This window comes from Castor canadensis, chromosome 4 (assembly GCF_047511655.1).
Source record: "Castor canadensis chromosome 4, mCasCan1.hap1v2, whole genome shotgun sequence".
Lineage (NCBI taxonomy): Eukaryota > Metazoa > Chordata > Mammalia > Rodentia > Castoridae > Castor > Castor canadensis.
The window spans coordinates 98,823,546-98,842,864 of record NC_133389.1 but is presented as its reverse complement, the minus strand read 5'-3'; the positions used below and the strand labels follow the sequence as shown (position 1 = coordinate 98,842,864).

General features: G+C 33.3%; 1 protein-coding gene across 3 annotated transcripts in view; it reads right to left on the bottom strand.

Annotated features, from left to right (window-relative positions):
- Positions 1-19,319, bottom strand: part of Arhgap15 (Rho GTPase activating protein 15) — a 586,717-nt gene that overhangs the window by 454,935 nt on the left and 112,463 nt on the right. For all 3 annotated transcript variants that reach the window (XM_074070670.1, XM_074070671.1, XM_074070672.1), the window contains one exon: positions 17,936-18,025. In XM_074070670.1, coding sequence (XP_073926771.1) covers positions 17,936-18,025 — 90 coding nt within the window. The remainder of the gene's footprint in view (positions 1-17,935; positions 18,026-19,319) is intronic.

The following is a 19,319-nucleotide window of genomic DNA, read 5'->3' as shown; positions in this document are numbered from 1 at the left end:
TTTTAAATAAAGAAAAAGAATGATTTACCCAAGGTGCAAAAAGTCTTTTTACTTTTTCTGTTTCAATTCATGGTTGCAGACATAAATCTTTGATATTCATTTATAACTTAGGACTCATTTTTTTCATTCTTGAGAATTTCAATCAGTATAATCGTTTGACAGAATTTTTCTGCCTTTCCTCAGAAAGTGTAAATTTTTCAAGTGCCTGCGACATGTACTAGACTGTTTCCCAGGAGTGGTAGCTAATTGCAACTTGGTTTACTGGCACTGTTGTCTGAGGACCTTTTTACTTGTTTGTCTTAAACCAATATGCTCCACATTAGAAAAATGGCATTCAAAACCAACGTTTTCAAAGTAAAGCAAAACAAAAGCAAAATCTACACCCTGTAGAATTACTTTGCCATGACAGCTGCATACACAGAGTTGAATTGCAATCATTTTTCACCGACAGTAGTTGGAACTTTTGCTAAAATTGAAGCATTTGTACTTGTAACAAATCTAGTGTATTAAAAATGAGGTACATGTCTCATTATGGAAATACAGATGACTTTTCCCAATCAAAATGTGTTGTTTTGCTATAAAGCAATTTATATTAACAACCCTCATTCTTTCTTTCATACCATCTAATATTATCTCTTTAATAAACACCCCAATAGGCATATTTCATAAAATTGATAAGAAATTATAATTTCCTATGTCAGAAAACAATTTTATTGTAACAATAAGGGAACCCTACATTATATCTTCTTAGAGCATTTTCTGAAAGTCCAACAAAATTAGGTACAAAATTTATTCACTCTACATCTTTAAAGATGGTTCATCAAAATCTGTGAGTAGAATATAAACTTATTTGGAGATGTATGACAAACATTCATTTACCATCAGAAACAGTAATGAACATGCTCAAATACTGAATGCAAATACTTCCCAAATCTTGCCTCATTTTTGTTATCTCATAAAGTACTTATTTCACCCTGAATTCTTTGACCTTCAACTCCTATAATTCATGCATGTGCCTTGGCCTTAAATAATTTTTGATGCAAATTTTCCATATTTCCACACTTCTGAACTAATTTTAAAATAGGTATGAATTGGTATGCAGGTTGACATATGTTGTTGAATAACTTGAACTGTAGATTCACACTCTACAGTGTTTATCAAAGGAACTGAATGGTTCTTTTAAATGAGTCATTAGGCTACCATCGATTACAAATACACAGTAAATTACATTAAATGTGTTTCTGTCTCTGCAATGGTGTGACACATAATACAATTTTGCTTCTTTTAAACAACAGCAACAACCACCACAATATGCCTTTAGATTGAGCAAATGATTTGAATATTTAGTTGTGTAGTGACTTTGGTAGATTCCATGCAAACTAGTGCCTCTCCCTGCAGTGGCTGTGCATATGGGAGGATTACGCATCTGTGCACTGTTGGCTCTGTGACGTCCTTAGTCCCATGAAATGAAGACAGATATGACATATGCCATTTCCGGTAAGAGCTTTAAAGGCCAGCTTGTTGTTTGTTACATCTGTTCCAGATAGAGACAGTTCCATCAACTTGGGACCCAGAGTGAAGACAGTGTGGAGCTGAACAATAGAAATTTGATCCTGAAGCATAACTTAAGTTTGTTTTGGTTGATTCAGGGTCCAAACACTGAAGTATGACAAATCAAAATCCTAATGATATTTGGTCCTTTGTATCGCTCTGTTATATTTTCTTCATTAATTTGTTATCATTTATTTAGAAACATGAGTGAATCCTGAGCAGTTTATGAAGAAAAAATGAAATAGGTGTAAGGATTTCATCCATCTAATGGAAACCCTTTGCAAAATAACTTAAGCAGTTCTTCTAACATCTCTCTGCTCCTAAGTCAGATTAGACTTGTTAAAGTAGAAAATAACTACACTTTCAGAAATATTTCACTTGTAATAAGCACATTTAACAAATTCATATGCTAAGTGAATTAAATATAAAGCATTCATCAGCAACCATAGATTTATATGGCTTTCAAATCATGCCCTTAGTGAAAACAGTCTACCTTCTTACAATAGCAACTATTAAGCACCATTAGTCTGCCCTCATTTGTGTTCCAGAAAAATTAGGATTTACCAAGAACAAGGAAGTACTCTACAGAATCCAAGTATTAATTACTTTCTTAGAGTGTTCATTTGAAACATATTCCAGCTGCTTTCTCCAATCCCTGAAATTACCACCATATTTTGATTTGTATTACACTGGAAAACAGTAATTTTGTGTGACTGTAGAAGATAAAGTAATAGGTGCTATCAAAAGGCATTTTATATGGGGTAGGAAAATTTATTTAAAATAAACTGTGGAACAAGAGACATAATGGGAAGCAATGGCAAATAACGTAATGTTATTTAATTTCCTGACTATAAATTAGACATTTTTGAAAACTGACTATTCCAAAATTTTGGAGCTCTACCCAGAACTATGAAAAAGTAATAGCTGAATGCAGTTTTTAAAATAACTATGAAAAAAAGTATCATTTGACATCTATAGTTTGTTTTAACTGAATAATTTTATTTCCCTGTTTTCCATCAGTTTTTGTTCCTAATGCTAACCTAAATAGATTTTGAAACAATAAATTTCAGTGTAATTTAAAAATTTAATTTAGTTGAAGGAATTCAAATAAATCTTCAATCCAAGACAAAACAGACTTAGCATCATACAGCTTCAATACACTGAGCTTATCTTTGGGTTTAATTATGTAAGGAAAACAAAACTTCAGAAAGAATTAAATGAATTAAACTTTCTTGATGCCAGGCATTGGGGTTCATGTCTGTAATCCAAGCACTCAGCACCAGGATGGGAGCAGAGGCAGGAGAACAGTGAGGTTTGAGGCCAGCTTTGGCTACATAGTAAGTTCAAAGCCTGTCTGAGCTAGATGTCTCAAACAAAAACAAGCAAATAAACAAACAAAACCAAAATAGAACCTTCTTGTTTATATATTCTTTGGGAAGAAAAGAAACTAAAAATTGATTGAATGGAAGTAGGCCTGGGAATTGCATGTTTACTCTGCACAACTAAGTATCTCTGACCTGTAACATTATATGAAAATCCTTAAGAATAATAATAGCACTTTTGATGTATACAAGTTTTTGAATTAAAGAAATTGTTAGAATATTTAATTTCAGCATCCAAAGCAACATGACCTTCATGCTTTTTCTTAACTAATGATTCTTAACATGCAAGGTCATTTTCAAAATTTAGAAACAAATAGAAAAATATTATTTGCAATGAAGATATGACAAATGCAATTTTTGCAGGTCATTTCCAAACTTTTTCACCAGCAGCCTCAAAATCAAATTTCTTTTCTTTCCTCCAGAAACTTCTGAAGTGCCAAACATTTAGGCTCTGTGTAAATGTTCCAACATAGCTCTCTCTGCTCTTATGTCTTACAGCCCACTTTTTGGGTTAGAACCTCCACAGTTGTTGGTCTAACAATGAACTGTGACAACCCTGGATTCTGTTGGTCCATACTATTTTTAAAAATAGCATAGATATGCAATTTTCTCTGAGCTTTCAAGAGGCCAAGAAAGATACTATCTTGAACACTGAACACAGTGTTTCTTGAGAATTTTCTGTCATCTTGTTCCCTTGTAACTTTTTAAGCCAAATTATGTTGCCTTCACCTAATGCTGCAAAAACTTTGGGTGGAAGCCCAATGTGATTCCAAGACTCTGGTATGATCCCTTATAACCTGGCATCTTTCCTGGAAGTTAACTTTGTTAGGAAGCTATTTCTATAAACAAACTGAGTAATAGAAAAGCTACATGACCAGATGAAATGCCATTACCTGCATTTTCTCTATTATCCTTTAGGGAGCTAGATCTTGGCAATTGATTACTAGAAGCTGACTCCATGAACTATCATCCCATAACTTTTCAAAAGACTATTTTTACTGGTTAAACTTTACTTTCAAATATGTCTTAATTTCTCCTAAACATCAAACCACTGGATTGTATCTGCCAATATATGACTTGTATCAATTAGCTATTATTCTGTAACAAATAAGCTCAAAATTTAGAGAGTTAAAACAACCACTTATTTGTTCATAGTCAGATATGTGGGCTGTACTCAGGTATTCTCATACAGAAATATGACCACTAACCCTGGGCCTATGTTATTTGACAACTCTGTGCATTTGGGCAGTAGGATTGTTTGTGGATACCAGTCATATACTGGGTTGTATGAATGGCTTATAAATACCTGAACCATGTCCAGGCAATGATGTATGTTCTTTGATTCTCAGGCCGTATGATTCATAAATTCAATGAGGATAGAATATAATGTTACTGTGGAGTTTATAGTTGGTTATACCAAGGTCTATAGGATTCTGGAGAATGGTTTGCCTTTTGCAGTAAAGAAATTTTCAGCAATTGAAAAGTAGCTCCTGGCTTATCATTAGGTGAGAATAAAGAATAAGAATCTGGTCATAGGTTATGAAGTGACTAGATTACTTATGCTTCTGATTATAACCTGGTATTGTCAAATCCATGGAATCATAGGTTGGGCAATGATACATAGACAGAAATGCTATATTCAGAATATGACCCAAGTAGATCTGGAGAATCAAAGTAAGTTTTATTAATAGGTGACTGGAATTCCCATTTCACCTGTCACTATTATAGTGGTACATCATCCCTACCTTGCCTCTGTGTCCTCATGGAGATCTTGAAGACAGCTGATGAAGAATGAAAAACCTCAAACCTGATTCACATATGGCTCAATTCAATATGTTGATTAGTGCCAAAAATATGAATGTAATGCACCAAGTGCCCACACCTGGCGACTCTATAGGACAATGGTAAAGGAAAATCCTTCTACAGGACAGACATACAAGGGTAGCCTGGGAAAACAATGTAGACTGGTGGGAATGGTTTTGTGTGGTGGTCAGAGGCCTGAGAAGAGACAGTCTATCAGACTGGATCCAAGGAAGTCTGGGAAATATTAGTAGACTTGAGAGTCAGCACAGAACATACAGACTTTTGTCTCATCTTAATGTTTTTAATTTTTACCAGATATTACACCAGTAGACAAGATGGATTAATAATTTGAAGTTCTCTAACTTCTTTCTTTAGCTATTTAGAACTTGTACAGTAGATCCATGAATGGTGTGGCCATGTTGGAGGGGTGGGATTTTTCTCTAACCATTACCATTATTCCTTCCCACCAAAACTAATATAACTTTTCACCTCTGCTGATTGTAAAGTCTTCTAGCAGCACAGGCAGACAGTGAGCAGTTCAAAAGACTAGGCATGTTCTTGGCGGCAAATTGATTACATCAGACCCCTCCCATCCTTGGTGGAACAGTGATTCATTCTCACTAGAATTAAAATCAGCTCTGGGTGTAGACTTGCCTTCTCTGACCATGGCGTTTCTGCCTGCCTCGCCATTTCAGATCTTTAAGAATTCAGAATTAGCAGCATGGGGCTGATTCACCTCAAACCAAGGAATTAAAGGAATGCAACATTGGGCAGTTGAGTCTAAAATATGCTCTTCTTACTAAATACCACATCACTTGGCAGCAATCAACTTAATAATGGAATAGCATCTTAAAATATCAAAGAAGGTAGAATCTTATAGAAAAAAAATCCCATTAGTTTGGGGTACTATAGTCCAAGATGCAGTATATTCACTGAATCAATGAATACAATAGTACATCATTAATACAGGGTGATACATGGCACAGTGTCCTTAATATCTAGAATATATGGGTCTAAAAACCAAAAGTAGAAGTAAACCATCTGTGATATTCATGCTTCTAAAATTTTCAACTTTGGCTTTGCTGGATTAAGCTGTTGCTCTTGAGATGAGGGACAGGTTTACTTCCAAAGAGGAAGAGTAAAAAACTATGACCACTGTCATAATATAGTAATTGTGTATTCTATAATGTAAAACAGCATGAATATCAAAGAACTACTATATTTATTGTGGAAAATTGGCATTATGACTAGTAGTATTAGTATTTTAGTATTACTTGAGGTACTCAGGATTGAGTTTGAGGCCTGGTGATTACTAAGCAAGCACTCTACCACTTGAGCCACAACACAGTTCTTTCTGCTTCTAATTTACTTTTCAAATAGGATCTTGCACTTTTGCCTGGACCAGCCTCATACTGTGATCTTCCCTATTCTTACTCCTAATTAGCTGAGATTACAAGCATGCACTACAAAAATTTTCCCTTATAGGGTAAGGTTGCTTCAGTGCAATGGCAGCAAGAAGAATGGTTCTGGGATTCAGATAATTCCTGGGAATGTCTTGTTTCTTCCAGGCCTGTTGAGTGTGGTGGCGAACTGTCAACTGCAGCAAACAGAGCCTGGAAACATCAAGAAGACAAGGGTGCAGACCCTCAGCTGTGAAAGTCTGGTTGATCCCAACAAGAAAACAAAACAAACTAAATAGTTCTTGCTGAAGATGAGGAAAATCTAGAATGCATGGTGGAGGACAATTAACAATTTTATAGATAATTCACAACAAATAAGGTCACATGTGCAGTTGCAGCAGAGGAGTAAATTTTTTCCACTAAATTTTTTTATTAGCTTTTTTGTAGAGATCAAGGTCAGTCATCATCTTGAATCTCAGCAATGAGTTAGATTTAATATGAGGTATAAGGAAGTTTGAAATATTGCAAGGGGTAGATTGCATCAGATACCTTTTGTGTCCTGCCTCACATCTTCTTATGTTTGTCCAGGACTACAGCTGCAGCTGTTGTAAGTAGTTCTGTGTTAGCTTCAATTCTCTTCATATTGCCTCAAGCATGCAGATACACATCTTTTGTTTTCTGGTTCTATAGAGCACCATACCTAAAAGAACCTTGGTACTCATGTGTACCCTGAAAGTCAAGAAGATCTAAAGACTATTCCATCTCAGAGGCAACCATATACCAAAGGGGTCAGAAGCTAATAGACAATATGCCATCTTGTCAGTCCTTGAGCAGAAAATTTTAACAAGCATTATAGCCAATCCATGACCAACTCTATAATGGGCTTTGTATTATCTTTTTTCCTTCTATTTCACTCCTACTAGTTCTTTAATTCCTGCATTCTCAGTTTGCTTTGCAAATATGTTCATGCAATGCAACAGAAGTCTAGTCTCAAACTTTGCTTGTGGGGGAAGCCCACATAAGCCAGAGGCATGTATGACAAAATTGTTTGCTTACAAAGATTCAAAACTAGCTTCCTATGAAAGAAAGGATCCTTCCTCCACTGAGATACAGCTGTCACTGTCATAAAATTGAGCATAAACAAATACACCATCAAATGCCCTGCTATAAAATATAATATCCAGCAATTACATACTAAAGGATTTAAGGTGACATCATTCATTATGGTATATGAATGATCTTCCTGGCTAAATGGGAATTTAGTGTTAAGTGGCTGTAAAAGCTGCCAAAAAGCAAATGTTATTGAGACAAACATTAGCAACTTATGACTAAAACCTGGGGGCATCCTGACCATAGCTAGAAGGTTTACTACCCCTATTATAGAGCCATTAGAAACCACCATAGTCCAAGTCTATTAGGAGAATAACTTACACGAAATTGTATACTTACAGATGAAAGAGACAGGGACATAATTATTATTGATTTTACTTTCTTTGCAAGGTTTTGCTGTGGGTGTTATTCACATCCTCTCCCTAAGATGAGTAGAGCAGAGAGTAGAGGAGGGATGGGAAACAGCCATCTTCCAGAGAACATGGGTGGTATTTTTCCATGAGCCAAATTAAGTGTTTTGAAGAAGAAAATATTGTCTGTTGTAGAAGTAACTAGCAGCCTGAGTAATATCAAGTATATATTCACAGAGTAAAAGCCTTCCCAAGAATTTTTAAATAAATCTAAATATCTTACTTTAAAAAGAGATATTTCCAAGATTCCTCATAAAGAATAATATTTATTCTATAATTTTCCAAATTAAATGCAATGTCTCTTTGTTAGATGACTTTTACTAAATCATAAGGTGGTTTAATGGCAGGGAAATATCCACTAGAAACTGAACATTAACTATTAAATAACATCTCTGAGAATTCAGGATGGAACTCCAACTTTCCTCCTGGGGCAATTTTAAATCATTATCTCCTCTAATCTTCAAAGACTTCTGAGCTATATAAATACCCATTTTAAGGGTTAGAATTTCACTACAATACCTTGAGCCATTCTATAATTATTAAAAACTTTTAAAATATAGTGCAATTGCATAAATAACCTAGTTGGTTCTGATTAAGAATGCACTTACACTGGATAATCACCAAAATTTTAAAATTCTATTTTAAACTATTTTATTTTCAACAAGTACAACATAAGCTGAATAACTGTTGTCATTTAATTTGTTAATGCTCAAAGAAGTATTACTTCATAGGTTTCTGAGTCATTAACAATTAGATTTCTTTACTATAACAATTGAGTGACTGAAATGAATTCTTTAATTCTATGCAGCTCTATTCATTTTCAAATTTTGACACTGCAAATTATATTATTTCCAAAACCAGACTCAGTGAATGTTAAAAAAATTCATGCTTGGATCCAAATGAGGGATTAGAGCATCTCGCGTATATTCTTATTTAAGCAAAATAACATAACTTTAGATTCAATAAATCTTCCTAATATTTGAGTACATATTTATTTGCCAACAGAAATGAATGTTGATAGAATTCATCAGACAACAACAGCCAAGAGTAACTTCCTTGGCTAAGCCATGTAAAAGATACTTTCACATTCAGGGCAAAAGACATCCAAGTATTTCATTACCTCCCCTGAGTGCTCCATCCTACAACAGCTTGGGGGAAATGGCTGCCATCAGCTTAATGACGTCTATGACCACAGGAAGTTCACGTTTTCATTTTACCACAGACAGCCCTCCTTTGCATACCTCACATGAGCACCCAGTCAAACCTAATAAGCAGTCAGTGCTGACACGTCAGCATGCCACCAGATGGCAGCAATGCTTTTATGAATAATGCAGTATTCTGTGCAGTCCATCTAAGATTTCCCATGTTAATAATAGAACAATCCTAACTTTAGCAGAGGGACAAGTTTGTTCATAATGAAACCAGCCACTTTTCCATATCATTAGTTTTACTTTGTAGGGTCCATTTGTTTTCTAGTATTTGACCCCCAAAATATTTATTTTTACATGCATGAAACATTAAATTGCTGCTAAATTTTATTTGATATTTTGGTCGAAAGTGCCTGTGGCCTGAAACAAATATTTTCCTTCCTTGTGACAAATAACAGTGTAGCTGTAAAAAGAGGAGTTTCACATAATTTTCTGCCACCCTTATCAAGTGCCTCCTACACATCAAGAATGTGTTCATAACTTCCCTTCCCACGAATTGATTTCAAATCCCTCACAGATCTCAAGTATCAGAAGTTTGTCTTTTACTTGATTATGACTGTGAGGACTTTGAAAATGAAACATTAATTAAATTCAACCTCTAAAAAAAACAGAACTAAGGTCTAAGTTACTTGAGAAGAAAATCCTGTCAGTGTTTCTTTCTCTCTTAAAGCTCTTTCAGCAATTTGTTAACTTTTTCACTGTAAATGTTTTGATTTGCATATGTTCAACCAGGAAGTGAGAGCTTGAACTTTTCCAGTGCTAGAAATGAAACGTTAAGTAAAATGATACTAAGAATAAATGCATCTAATATCCTCTATGTGAACATTGCTTCCCTGGTCAGGACACCTCACACAGATCTATTATCTAAAAAGTTCAAACAGTTTCTTTTTTGATTTCTCTCCATCATTAGCCCATGTTTCAACATCCTGTTTTGTAAAGATGTAAGAACAGCTTCCTCCTCTCTTCAAATACCAAGTAAGAATCTTTAAGCGCCTGCAACATTTAATATCCTTGCTTCTGAATATTTGTTTCTAGTATGCTTCACTCATATATTACAAGACTCTATGTATAGATTCCACGAGTAGCCTTTGTAGTTCTGGGTAAGTGCTGGAACTTTCCTTTCATCATCAACTTAGCATTTTTTTGTTCATTTTTAGTCTTTGTTTATGGATGCTTGCTTTATTATTTTCCTACACAGCTTTAAACATTGCTCTGAAGTTTTAGAGTTTTGCTCACCACTGCCCAGATTTTTATTCTGCTCAGTGACTTGTAGCATATAAACAATGTGAATATATATATATATTTTTTTCTTTTGATTCAGATCCAGCCTCATTACCCTGTTTCTAAAAACTGAATGACACCAACTATATCTGCCAGTGATCCTGTGCTACCCTAAAACACTCAATTTTATTTCATCCTATGTCATCCTTACAGATAAGCTGTAAAATATGATACCATTTACTGGCCCAATCTATTATGTACTAGCTTTAGGGATTAAACCATTCCTTTTTCTGGAATAGACCAGTTTGCTATTTAAAAAAGTCATACTCAGCATGAAGTAAACATGGCTGCTCTCTTTACAATATAAAGAATTTTGAAACAGATATGAAAAATGGAATCCATTTCTTTGAACATTGTCTTGCCAAAATCAATGTTATATTTTCTGTACTTTATATAACATGAAAATGAAAAGTGGAAAAATGTAACCTTTCACTATTCTATGTCCATCCCATGAAACCTCCCATGGCAAAGATTTACTTTGCTCTGCCATGCAACTAGTTAGCTTCATTCTAGTTATATGGACCTGGGAAACCTGCTCTGCTAGCCACAGAAGCTCATGGATGGTCTAAAGACCATCACACTTGTTCTACCAAAACATTAGAAAATGGAGTAGATTCCACAAAAAGAGGGCACTCACAGTGTGATGACAGTAAATGATGACCGGCATGTTGTAGTTAGCCTGGTCAAGACTAAAACTCAGAATATGTTCTAAAAGCACAGCTCATAATGGGATCACACATAGCCAGCTATTCCAAAAGGCAATGTGAGCAAAACAATAACATAAGTTCATTAGGTCACACGTATCCATTCTTCTGCTCAAATGTTAGCAGCAGATAAAGCAAAGTTGGCCTTTCTTACATTTTAAAAAATTTTGATCTATTTTGCACCATTTTGGAAACAGTAAATTGTGGTTCTTTTGGCTAATTTGGGACTAAAATGTATTAATGTGGGAATTGTAATCTTTACTGTCATCCAGTTTCATTCTGCTCTGATGGTAGATCAAAGAGGAGTAACTAGTTTGTGGTAGCATTGGACCTATTAGTAGTCAGTGGAGTGATGAACCTGGGCAAATGAGTACCTATGAGGCTTCAACCATGAGATTCACAGAATCATTGAGGCACTTGGTATTGTTTTCTCTGACTACATAGTTAGTTTATATTTCTGACCTCTAGACATCCAGGTCATATTTTATTTTAAAAAGAGAGCTTTATTATTTCCCCCAAATTAAACCTGTAAAAGACAGTGTTTAGTTTTGTGTTCTGAACCAATAAGGCATGTTCATCTGAGAAGGGCGTTCTACCCTCATCTCCTTGTTTTCGTTTCTATTTTCATTAGTAGGAGTTAATATGTTCTTTAGGTCTCAATAGATTCTTACAACCAATTTTGGTCCCTGCTCTCAGGCTGTTGTTTTGGAGTCAATTGTGTTCACAGTTGTGTTTAGTTGTGTTCACTGACATTCATATTATTAAATCAAAACCCAGCTTACAAAATCATGTCTTTTCCTCATGAAGTCTTCTTTGCAATCTCACCAACAAAAGTAAAGCCAAAATCATAAAATAATTAGGGAAAAATCTCAGTGTGGGAGCAGAAGATGCCAACATTCTCTCTCTCTTTCTTTGTCTCTTTTTTCTCTGGCAGTACTGGGATTTGAATTCAGGGCCTTGTGCTTGCTGGGCAGGAACTCTATTATTTGAGCCCCATCAACATCTCCAACTCTTTTTTCATTTAATTATTTTTCAAGTAGGATTAGGTGTTTTTGCCCAGAGCCAGCCTTAGACTGTATCTTTCTACCTATGGTCTCCCACATAGCTGGAATCATAGACTTGATCATTCTGATCAATGCCTCCCAAATAGCTGATATTACAACTGTGAGCCACCATGCTTGGCCTCTGTCTTTTATTTGGGGTATAATTGCTGCACTTGTCTCCAAGTTGTCTTTTATAAGTAGCTATTTATAGCTTGGTAGAAGATTTGAGGGCAAAATGCTTTTCTAAAAAGCATTAGCTAATTAACTTATATTGACTAGATATTACACTACTTAAAAAGAATAGAATACTAAAATAACTTAAGGTTGAAGGGCATGTACTCTTTGTTACACTGTTACACAATGAATGAAAAGATTTTACTTGGTGTATTAAATCTTAGTCTGTTAATTAGGTTCAGAAAGCAGTAGAAAGAACTGAAGTATACAGAAATTCTAAGTTGCATCATATAGATAGTTATCTCCCTCCTCTCAATTCTTCTGAAATCCACATCTGGAATCACCCTCAAAATGTTGTGTGGTGATGTGGTTAGTAGATGAATAGTGATTCCCTGTTGTATTTATATTAAAATCACTCTTCAGTAGTTCTTTAAAGTACATCAAAAGATTACTTCATTTTAACCTTAGCACAGATGGGAGGCAGGTGAGGTAAGGCCTATTATCTCTTATCCTCTTGGCATGACAAACTCCTAAGACAGAGGAAGAATTCTTCCCTGGTTCTACATAAAGGTACAACAGACAAAGCAAGAACTGGAACACAGGTTCCCAGACTCATGGACTGTCTCCACTGTACCTTCTGAATGATAGATGAGTATCTACTAGATAGATAAAATGACTGAGGGACAAGCTATAAAGCAAAAAAATAACCAACTATATTAGACATCACTGCTTCTCTCACTCTGGTTTATTTTTAATGCCATGCCTTTTAAAGATACTGTGAGTAATTCTCTAAAGTAAAACCAGCTTTCCTTGAAATCTAAAGCACATATGAATGTGAAGAATCATCCCTATGCATTTAGTTTAACTACCAGCATTGAAAAATGAAAGAGAAAATTGGTAAATGCTCAGCTTTATTTTGAACCACCACTTTTAATGCAAGGAAATGTATAAAAGCAAAATGACAATAGTTTTCCTTTTGGCTTAAAATGGTATTTTCCAAGATGTTATTAAATTATCTTCACATTAATAAACTTAAGTAGTACTTAAGCATTTCAAGTTAAGACATATTCAGATCAGGAAGAGCAATCAAATTATGTTTAACTGTAATGCATATCCATGGAAAATATTACATGAATATGTTTAATATACATTATAGCCAGAAGACTTCATCCAAAGTCAGAAAAGTAATATGAATAATGATAAACCTATTCCAAGGTTTTCTTTACTCATAGGGAGCAGGAACTGTCTCCTGAGACATTTTTACATTAAAAAAAAATTCTCATATCCTGGAAATTTGACCATGTTATTTTTTGAAATTATAAATTGGTGATGGGGGAAGTGAAAAGGCTTTCATCTTCTTGACTTATTTAGTTTCTTTTTTTGCTTTTCAAGTAAGCAATTGACATATTCCTAACTGGTCTTACTTCATTAGTTGATAGAATTATCCAACTTACTTGTAATCTATACAGGAGCCCAATATGTGCTCACAAATAAAATTTTATTTAAAAAATAAGACTGGATCTGAGAAAAGATAAGGTTTTATGGCACAAATTATTCAACTATTTTAAATGTATAATTAGCTACTATCTTAAACATTATATTAAAAAGGATCAAGACAACAGATTTTGTCTTCTTGTTCTTCATTCCTATCGCATCTTGAAAATCTTGGAGTATAAGACTGAGATTATGGACAAAATTTCCAAAAATGTTTAATCAAAATGTTGTTGTTGCTTTTTGTTTTTGATTTTTTTTCTGAATAAATGCAACTTTACCCTTAGCAATAACAATTGGAGCAGCTAAAAAGTGTGCAGTTTTCTGGTTTAGTAAGTATGCAATTATATGTGGTATGATTTCTGTCTTTTTTTGTCTTTGTGAGACAAAACAAATTTACATAGCAGAAGTAAAGAATATTTGAGTACTGACTTAAATGATATGCAATTAATTACAGTGTTTGGGACACTCATCTATTTTAAACCTGTGTATTTTTATGGAAATAGGAGAATACTTTATGACTGTGTCATCTGTTTGATAGCCATGCCACGAAACTTCTTTCCTTAGACTTTCAAAAATACTTAACTCAGAGAACAATACAGTCACAAGAGGGAAGGAACTTAAGCAAAAATTTCTCTTCACCTTTGAAACAAGAATATATTAAAAGTTAAAAAAAATCTGTATTATATTAAATGATGTTCTCAGCTGAACTTCCTACTGAACAGCTTCGTAAATGCTTAATGTTGCCAGTGAGGACTGAAAAGGTGACAGTAGCATTTCTTGTTCTATGGATGCTGCCTGACAATACTGCCATCATTTAACATGGTTTTATTTAGTTATTACAACTATCTCTCTGTAAATGACATTTAGGATTATTTAAGATTATGTTGTAATCCTTTTAATCCTTAGTGCTTTAAATTTCAGGCTAAACACCAAAGAGCAAACTAGCACTTAGCAGGAATGTTTAAAACATGTGATTTGAACATAAATCTTTTTATTCACTTGTTCCCTGATGAAGACCTACTGTTGCTCTTAAGTTAACTAAGAAAATTCATATCACAGTTCATTACAAATCACTCAGTAGCTAAATGGTTTCTCAAGCTACATCAAACTTGTGATGGTCCTTGACAATTATGCTCTCTGCAGAGTTAAACAAAAGTTAGAAGCAATGAACATTTACTAATTTAACTTAGAATTTGTACAGGCTTTAAAAAATATAAAGCGTCTTTCTCCATTTGAGTGTGTGTATATGTAAATATTCACTGTATTTCCTGAGGTCACTCAATTAGGTGTATATAAGTGTATATACACATGTAGATTATATAAACATATGCATGTATGCACATATATTTTAGCATATATGGCATATCTTTATGTACTTTATTATAGAAGTTAATGATATTTAAAAATGTGTTACTTATTATTAAGTAGTACCTTATAGACCAAAGGTTGTTGCTATAAAATAGGCAGAGATTCTGGAGCTCAGCAAGTAACATTTTGATTTACCATGAGCTGTAAATAGTAAAACTTAATCCTTAGTGTTATCACTGTGGTATTACCATGTACCCATCAAATAAGATTGAATCTACACAAGGCTTTAACTATGAGAAAATTGGCTTTTAAGACAAAGAGAAAATTAACAAGTCAAATGTCCAAACAATATATAACCAAATGAAGTGAAGGAAATCTATCCATTTTTTTTTGTCACAAACGTATGCTTCTGAGAATTTCAAGCATGTTTCAAGCACTCACAATTTTTGTTTGTTTTCCTGTTCATTTCAAATTCAACTTCTCTGAAGACACTGTAATTATGTGGTATATAATTGCTAATCCATCAACTTTCTAAAGACAGGTTTCAAATTTTAAATTATTTCTAATTGTGCTTTTCTTTGATTTTTCTTGAAATAAAAATCTCAATAGTCATTTGCTATCTGTAATCTATAATTCATAGACTGAGATTGAACACCAAGCCTAATTCAAACTTGGAAATCTAAAGCTATTTCTGATGTGGCACATAAGAAATGATGGTCGTTTTCAGTCAGGAAGAAACACTTCATTATTCTGTAGGTAATGCAACCATTGCACACACATACGCACACACACACACACTCAAACACCCAACTATGCCTTGATACCATGTTTTTGAGGTATAATCGTGTTTATTCTGATCACTTGAGAGTTAGACCAGCTAATGTATCTAATCAAATATTGATGCGAGTCATCTAGATTTAGCTCTCTGGAAAATCCTTCCCTGTGCTGTTTTGTTAACGGAGCTATAAAAGCTTTTTATGTTGTTCTTCTGAAAAGGTTTACTGTCATAGTGTATATCTACGGATACATTTTAGTAAATTTTACCTAAACTCACACATTTACATGATCAAAAGATTTTACCTTGACAAAAAAAACCCTTGTCATCTATCCAAAAACAAGGAAACAGAAAATGAAAGTTAAATCTTTCTTAAGCTTCATTATTCACAGTATTCTTATAATCACCTCTTGCTTCTCTAAACTAGAGGAGCTAAGACAAAAGAAATATAAAGTGTATGTCAGAACACTGAGGTCCCATGAACTATTCAGTCACACTACAATCAAAACTAGCTAGCAATATTTTCATGCCCAAAAAGTTACCAAAAGTGAGGATAACTTTTAATATCTTTGGAACTACCTCTATTTATAAATGTGAAAAACAAGTGGAAAATTATGAGAAGATGGATAGTAACATTAAAAAAGTATTAGTAGAAAATATACCATCAGTATCGGCAGGTTAAATGTCTATCTATGCATATTATGTTATAGTTACATGTAAATATTTTTATATGTGCTGCCTTAGGTACAACACATATAGGTGACTGCCAATCCCACTTGTGACCTAACTGAACCCTTCATAAGGTTAACAGGATATATTGGCTTAGTCTATCTCCAAAAATTTCTATTGTCCAAGTATTATGTCCTTAAATTTGAATTTAATGTTTTCCTTTTACAACTCAAAATACATGCATGTTGACAACACTTAGCTCATTTGATCATTTAGGCTACCACAGAGGCTAGTATATTATTATTTATGATAGAATGCCAAAAAGGGTAAGAAATTAGGGAAAAGGATTTATCACTGACCTATTGTTGCTCACTTTCAAAGGAAGTTTATTTCTTCTATTTGATTCTCGAAAGCAACATGTTAATCAATCTTGATGTATAGGTGTGTTTGGCTGGCCTTCCTACCTTCCTTCCATCCTCACTCTTTCTTTACTAAAAATTTATTTTTAACTGACAAATAATAACTGTAAATATCCTCTCGTTTCATTTTTTGGTAAGAAATATATCTAGATCTATGTAGAATAAAACTAGAATCAGAAAATAATTTCTTTCAGAATATGTGGAAATTTTTCTTTTTAAAATCTGAATGGGCTCAAATTATTTGGATGTATCTGAAAAAAATAGTCTCTGCTTGAAAATAATATTATTTTCCCTCCCAGTGGGAACCACTTACCTATGCTACTATAAGACTCAATATATTAATCTTAGCAAATCATTTAATGACAGACAACTTGACTTTTCTTCAGGACCAAAATGCTTTTAGAAGGGATTTAGTTTTAAGAAGTATGAATAAGCTGTCTTCCTTGTCTGCTAAGATTTTCTAAAATAAATGTACTAAATTATTGGTTAATTTGCAAATATCAAAGTTAAATCTCCTTTAAAATGGAAAAAGATCAATCTCTATAAAAAATCTGAAATTATTAATTACCAAAGATGAACCATGCCAAATAACACGATTTTGGTAATATCATCTGTGAAATATTGAAATTTTCAATTTCTTCTCTTTCAAGGTTTTCATCTGGTTCTTTCCATTTCATAATATAATTGTAATTATTAATCATTGATTTCCCCCCAAGATTCAGAAGTATGCAGTGTAAAAGGATGCAATGTTTACAACTATTCAGCTCTTTCCACCTTCCTTACTTACCCTAGTAAAATGTAGTTAATGACCAGAAGCCAGGAATGGCAATGAATGAAAATAGCTTATAATTATTGAATATTAATTTTATATGCTGAAAGTTCTACATTAAATCTATTTAAGTAAAGCCTTCAAGGTTGGAACTCCAAACACTTTCAAACTTATTGCAAAACTCAATGACTTATGTGTAAAGCTAATCAACATGTAACATACATTTTGTATTTAGATAGCAACCAGTCACCAGGGAAAAACAACACAGCGAACCACAGATGCAACAAGGAAGTAGAGTCAGTCTTTCATAATGACCTTTAGATAACTAGTTCATGCACACGAAAACATCACAAAGAGGTAGTCCTATTTTGATTATTCAAGAGAGTTCAGATTTAGAAGGGATAGAAATAAACTGAATATATGTAACATTCTTACCTGAAAGACATTCTTTCTGCTTGATTTTTCCTTGGCCCATTCAATATGTGCACCACACAAATCCACACTTTCTGGTTTGTTCCCAGTTTTCTGTAAACAAAAATGAAATAAGAATAAAACACACACATCATTGGAGATGCATGTCAGAGAAAAAAAGAGTTTATTGAGTTAGAAGTAATACATATTTATGATATAAAGCTTCTCTTTTCTTTTTCTTCCAGGGGAAACCTAATTTGTAGGAATTTTTATTTGGGACTTTAAAATTTTAACTCTCTAGAATTTAAAATATTTAAAAATATTTCATTAATTGTATACAATCAGAAAAGCAATATTTAAAATACTAATGTATTGAAATAATGTTAAAGAAATACAAGTTTTAATCTCTGATTTTCCATAATATGGAATATGAAAGCATTTTCAGTCATATACTTACTAGATCTAAAAATAAAATTAAAAAACTGATGAAATATAATGTAATGGAAAAAGTTGTTATAGTGTTTTAGCTTTGTGACTTTATCAAAGTTACTTAGAAACTGGTTATATCATTCAGAAAACTGAATTTTCAATGATCCCTTGCAGGTTTGTGTTTCATATAGTAACACATTCAAAGTACTCATTTATAAGTTTCAACTATGTGCCTTTTAGGAATTTACTTTTTAGACTTTAAGCCTACAGGTGTGAGTATATGTATAATTTCATCCAGTAAGTATAATTCAGACCAAACAGGTTATAGTATGTGCTTCCTTTTGTGTAACTACATTGTAGATGTTACTTAAAAGTTGTTTCATTTGAATTGTTCTTAATAACCAATTAATAGGAATATTAATGACATTTGCCTAATATTTTCATTTGACGCCTATGAATAAAACTTATACAACTTGAATTTATAGATTTTCAAGTACTAAACAAAACTTTACCAGTTTAGGAAATTTCTTTACTAGTTTTCAAAGAAGTGCCAAATTTCAGAAACTTTCCAACTATTTTCATATGGCCTGAGATACTCTAAGTTCTCCATAGTATTCAGTACTTTTTCTGAAGTCTTTGTACATAGAATATCTTAAAATCTTACTATACAAGGGTTATAATATTTTTAGGCACAATTTTCAATGGCATGAATTTAGATTAAAACATGAAATTATGAAAGAAGGGTAAATATATTAAAAGAAATCATCTGTACATAATTATTGCCTCACTATGTTGTCTTGTCAGCTTAGTTGAAATAATCTATATTTCAGATGAAGGCAGAAGTCTATTTTCTAATAGTAAATTGTGAGATATTTTAATTTTTAAAAACTCAGTATTTAAAAAATTATAAAACCAAGCATAACTTTCTTGCAGGGCAAATTCATCTGGCAGAACAGTATTAAGGAACCTAGTGAAAAAT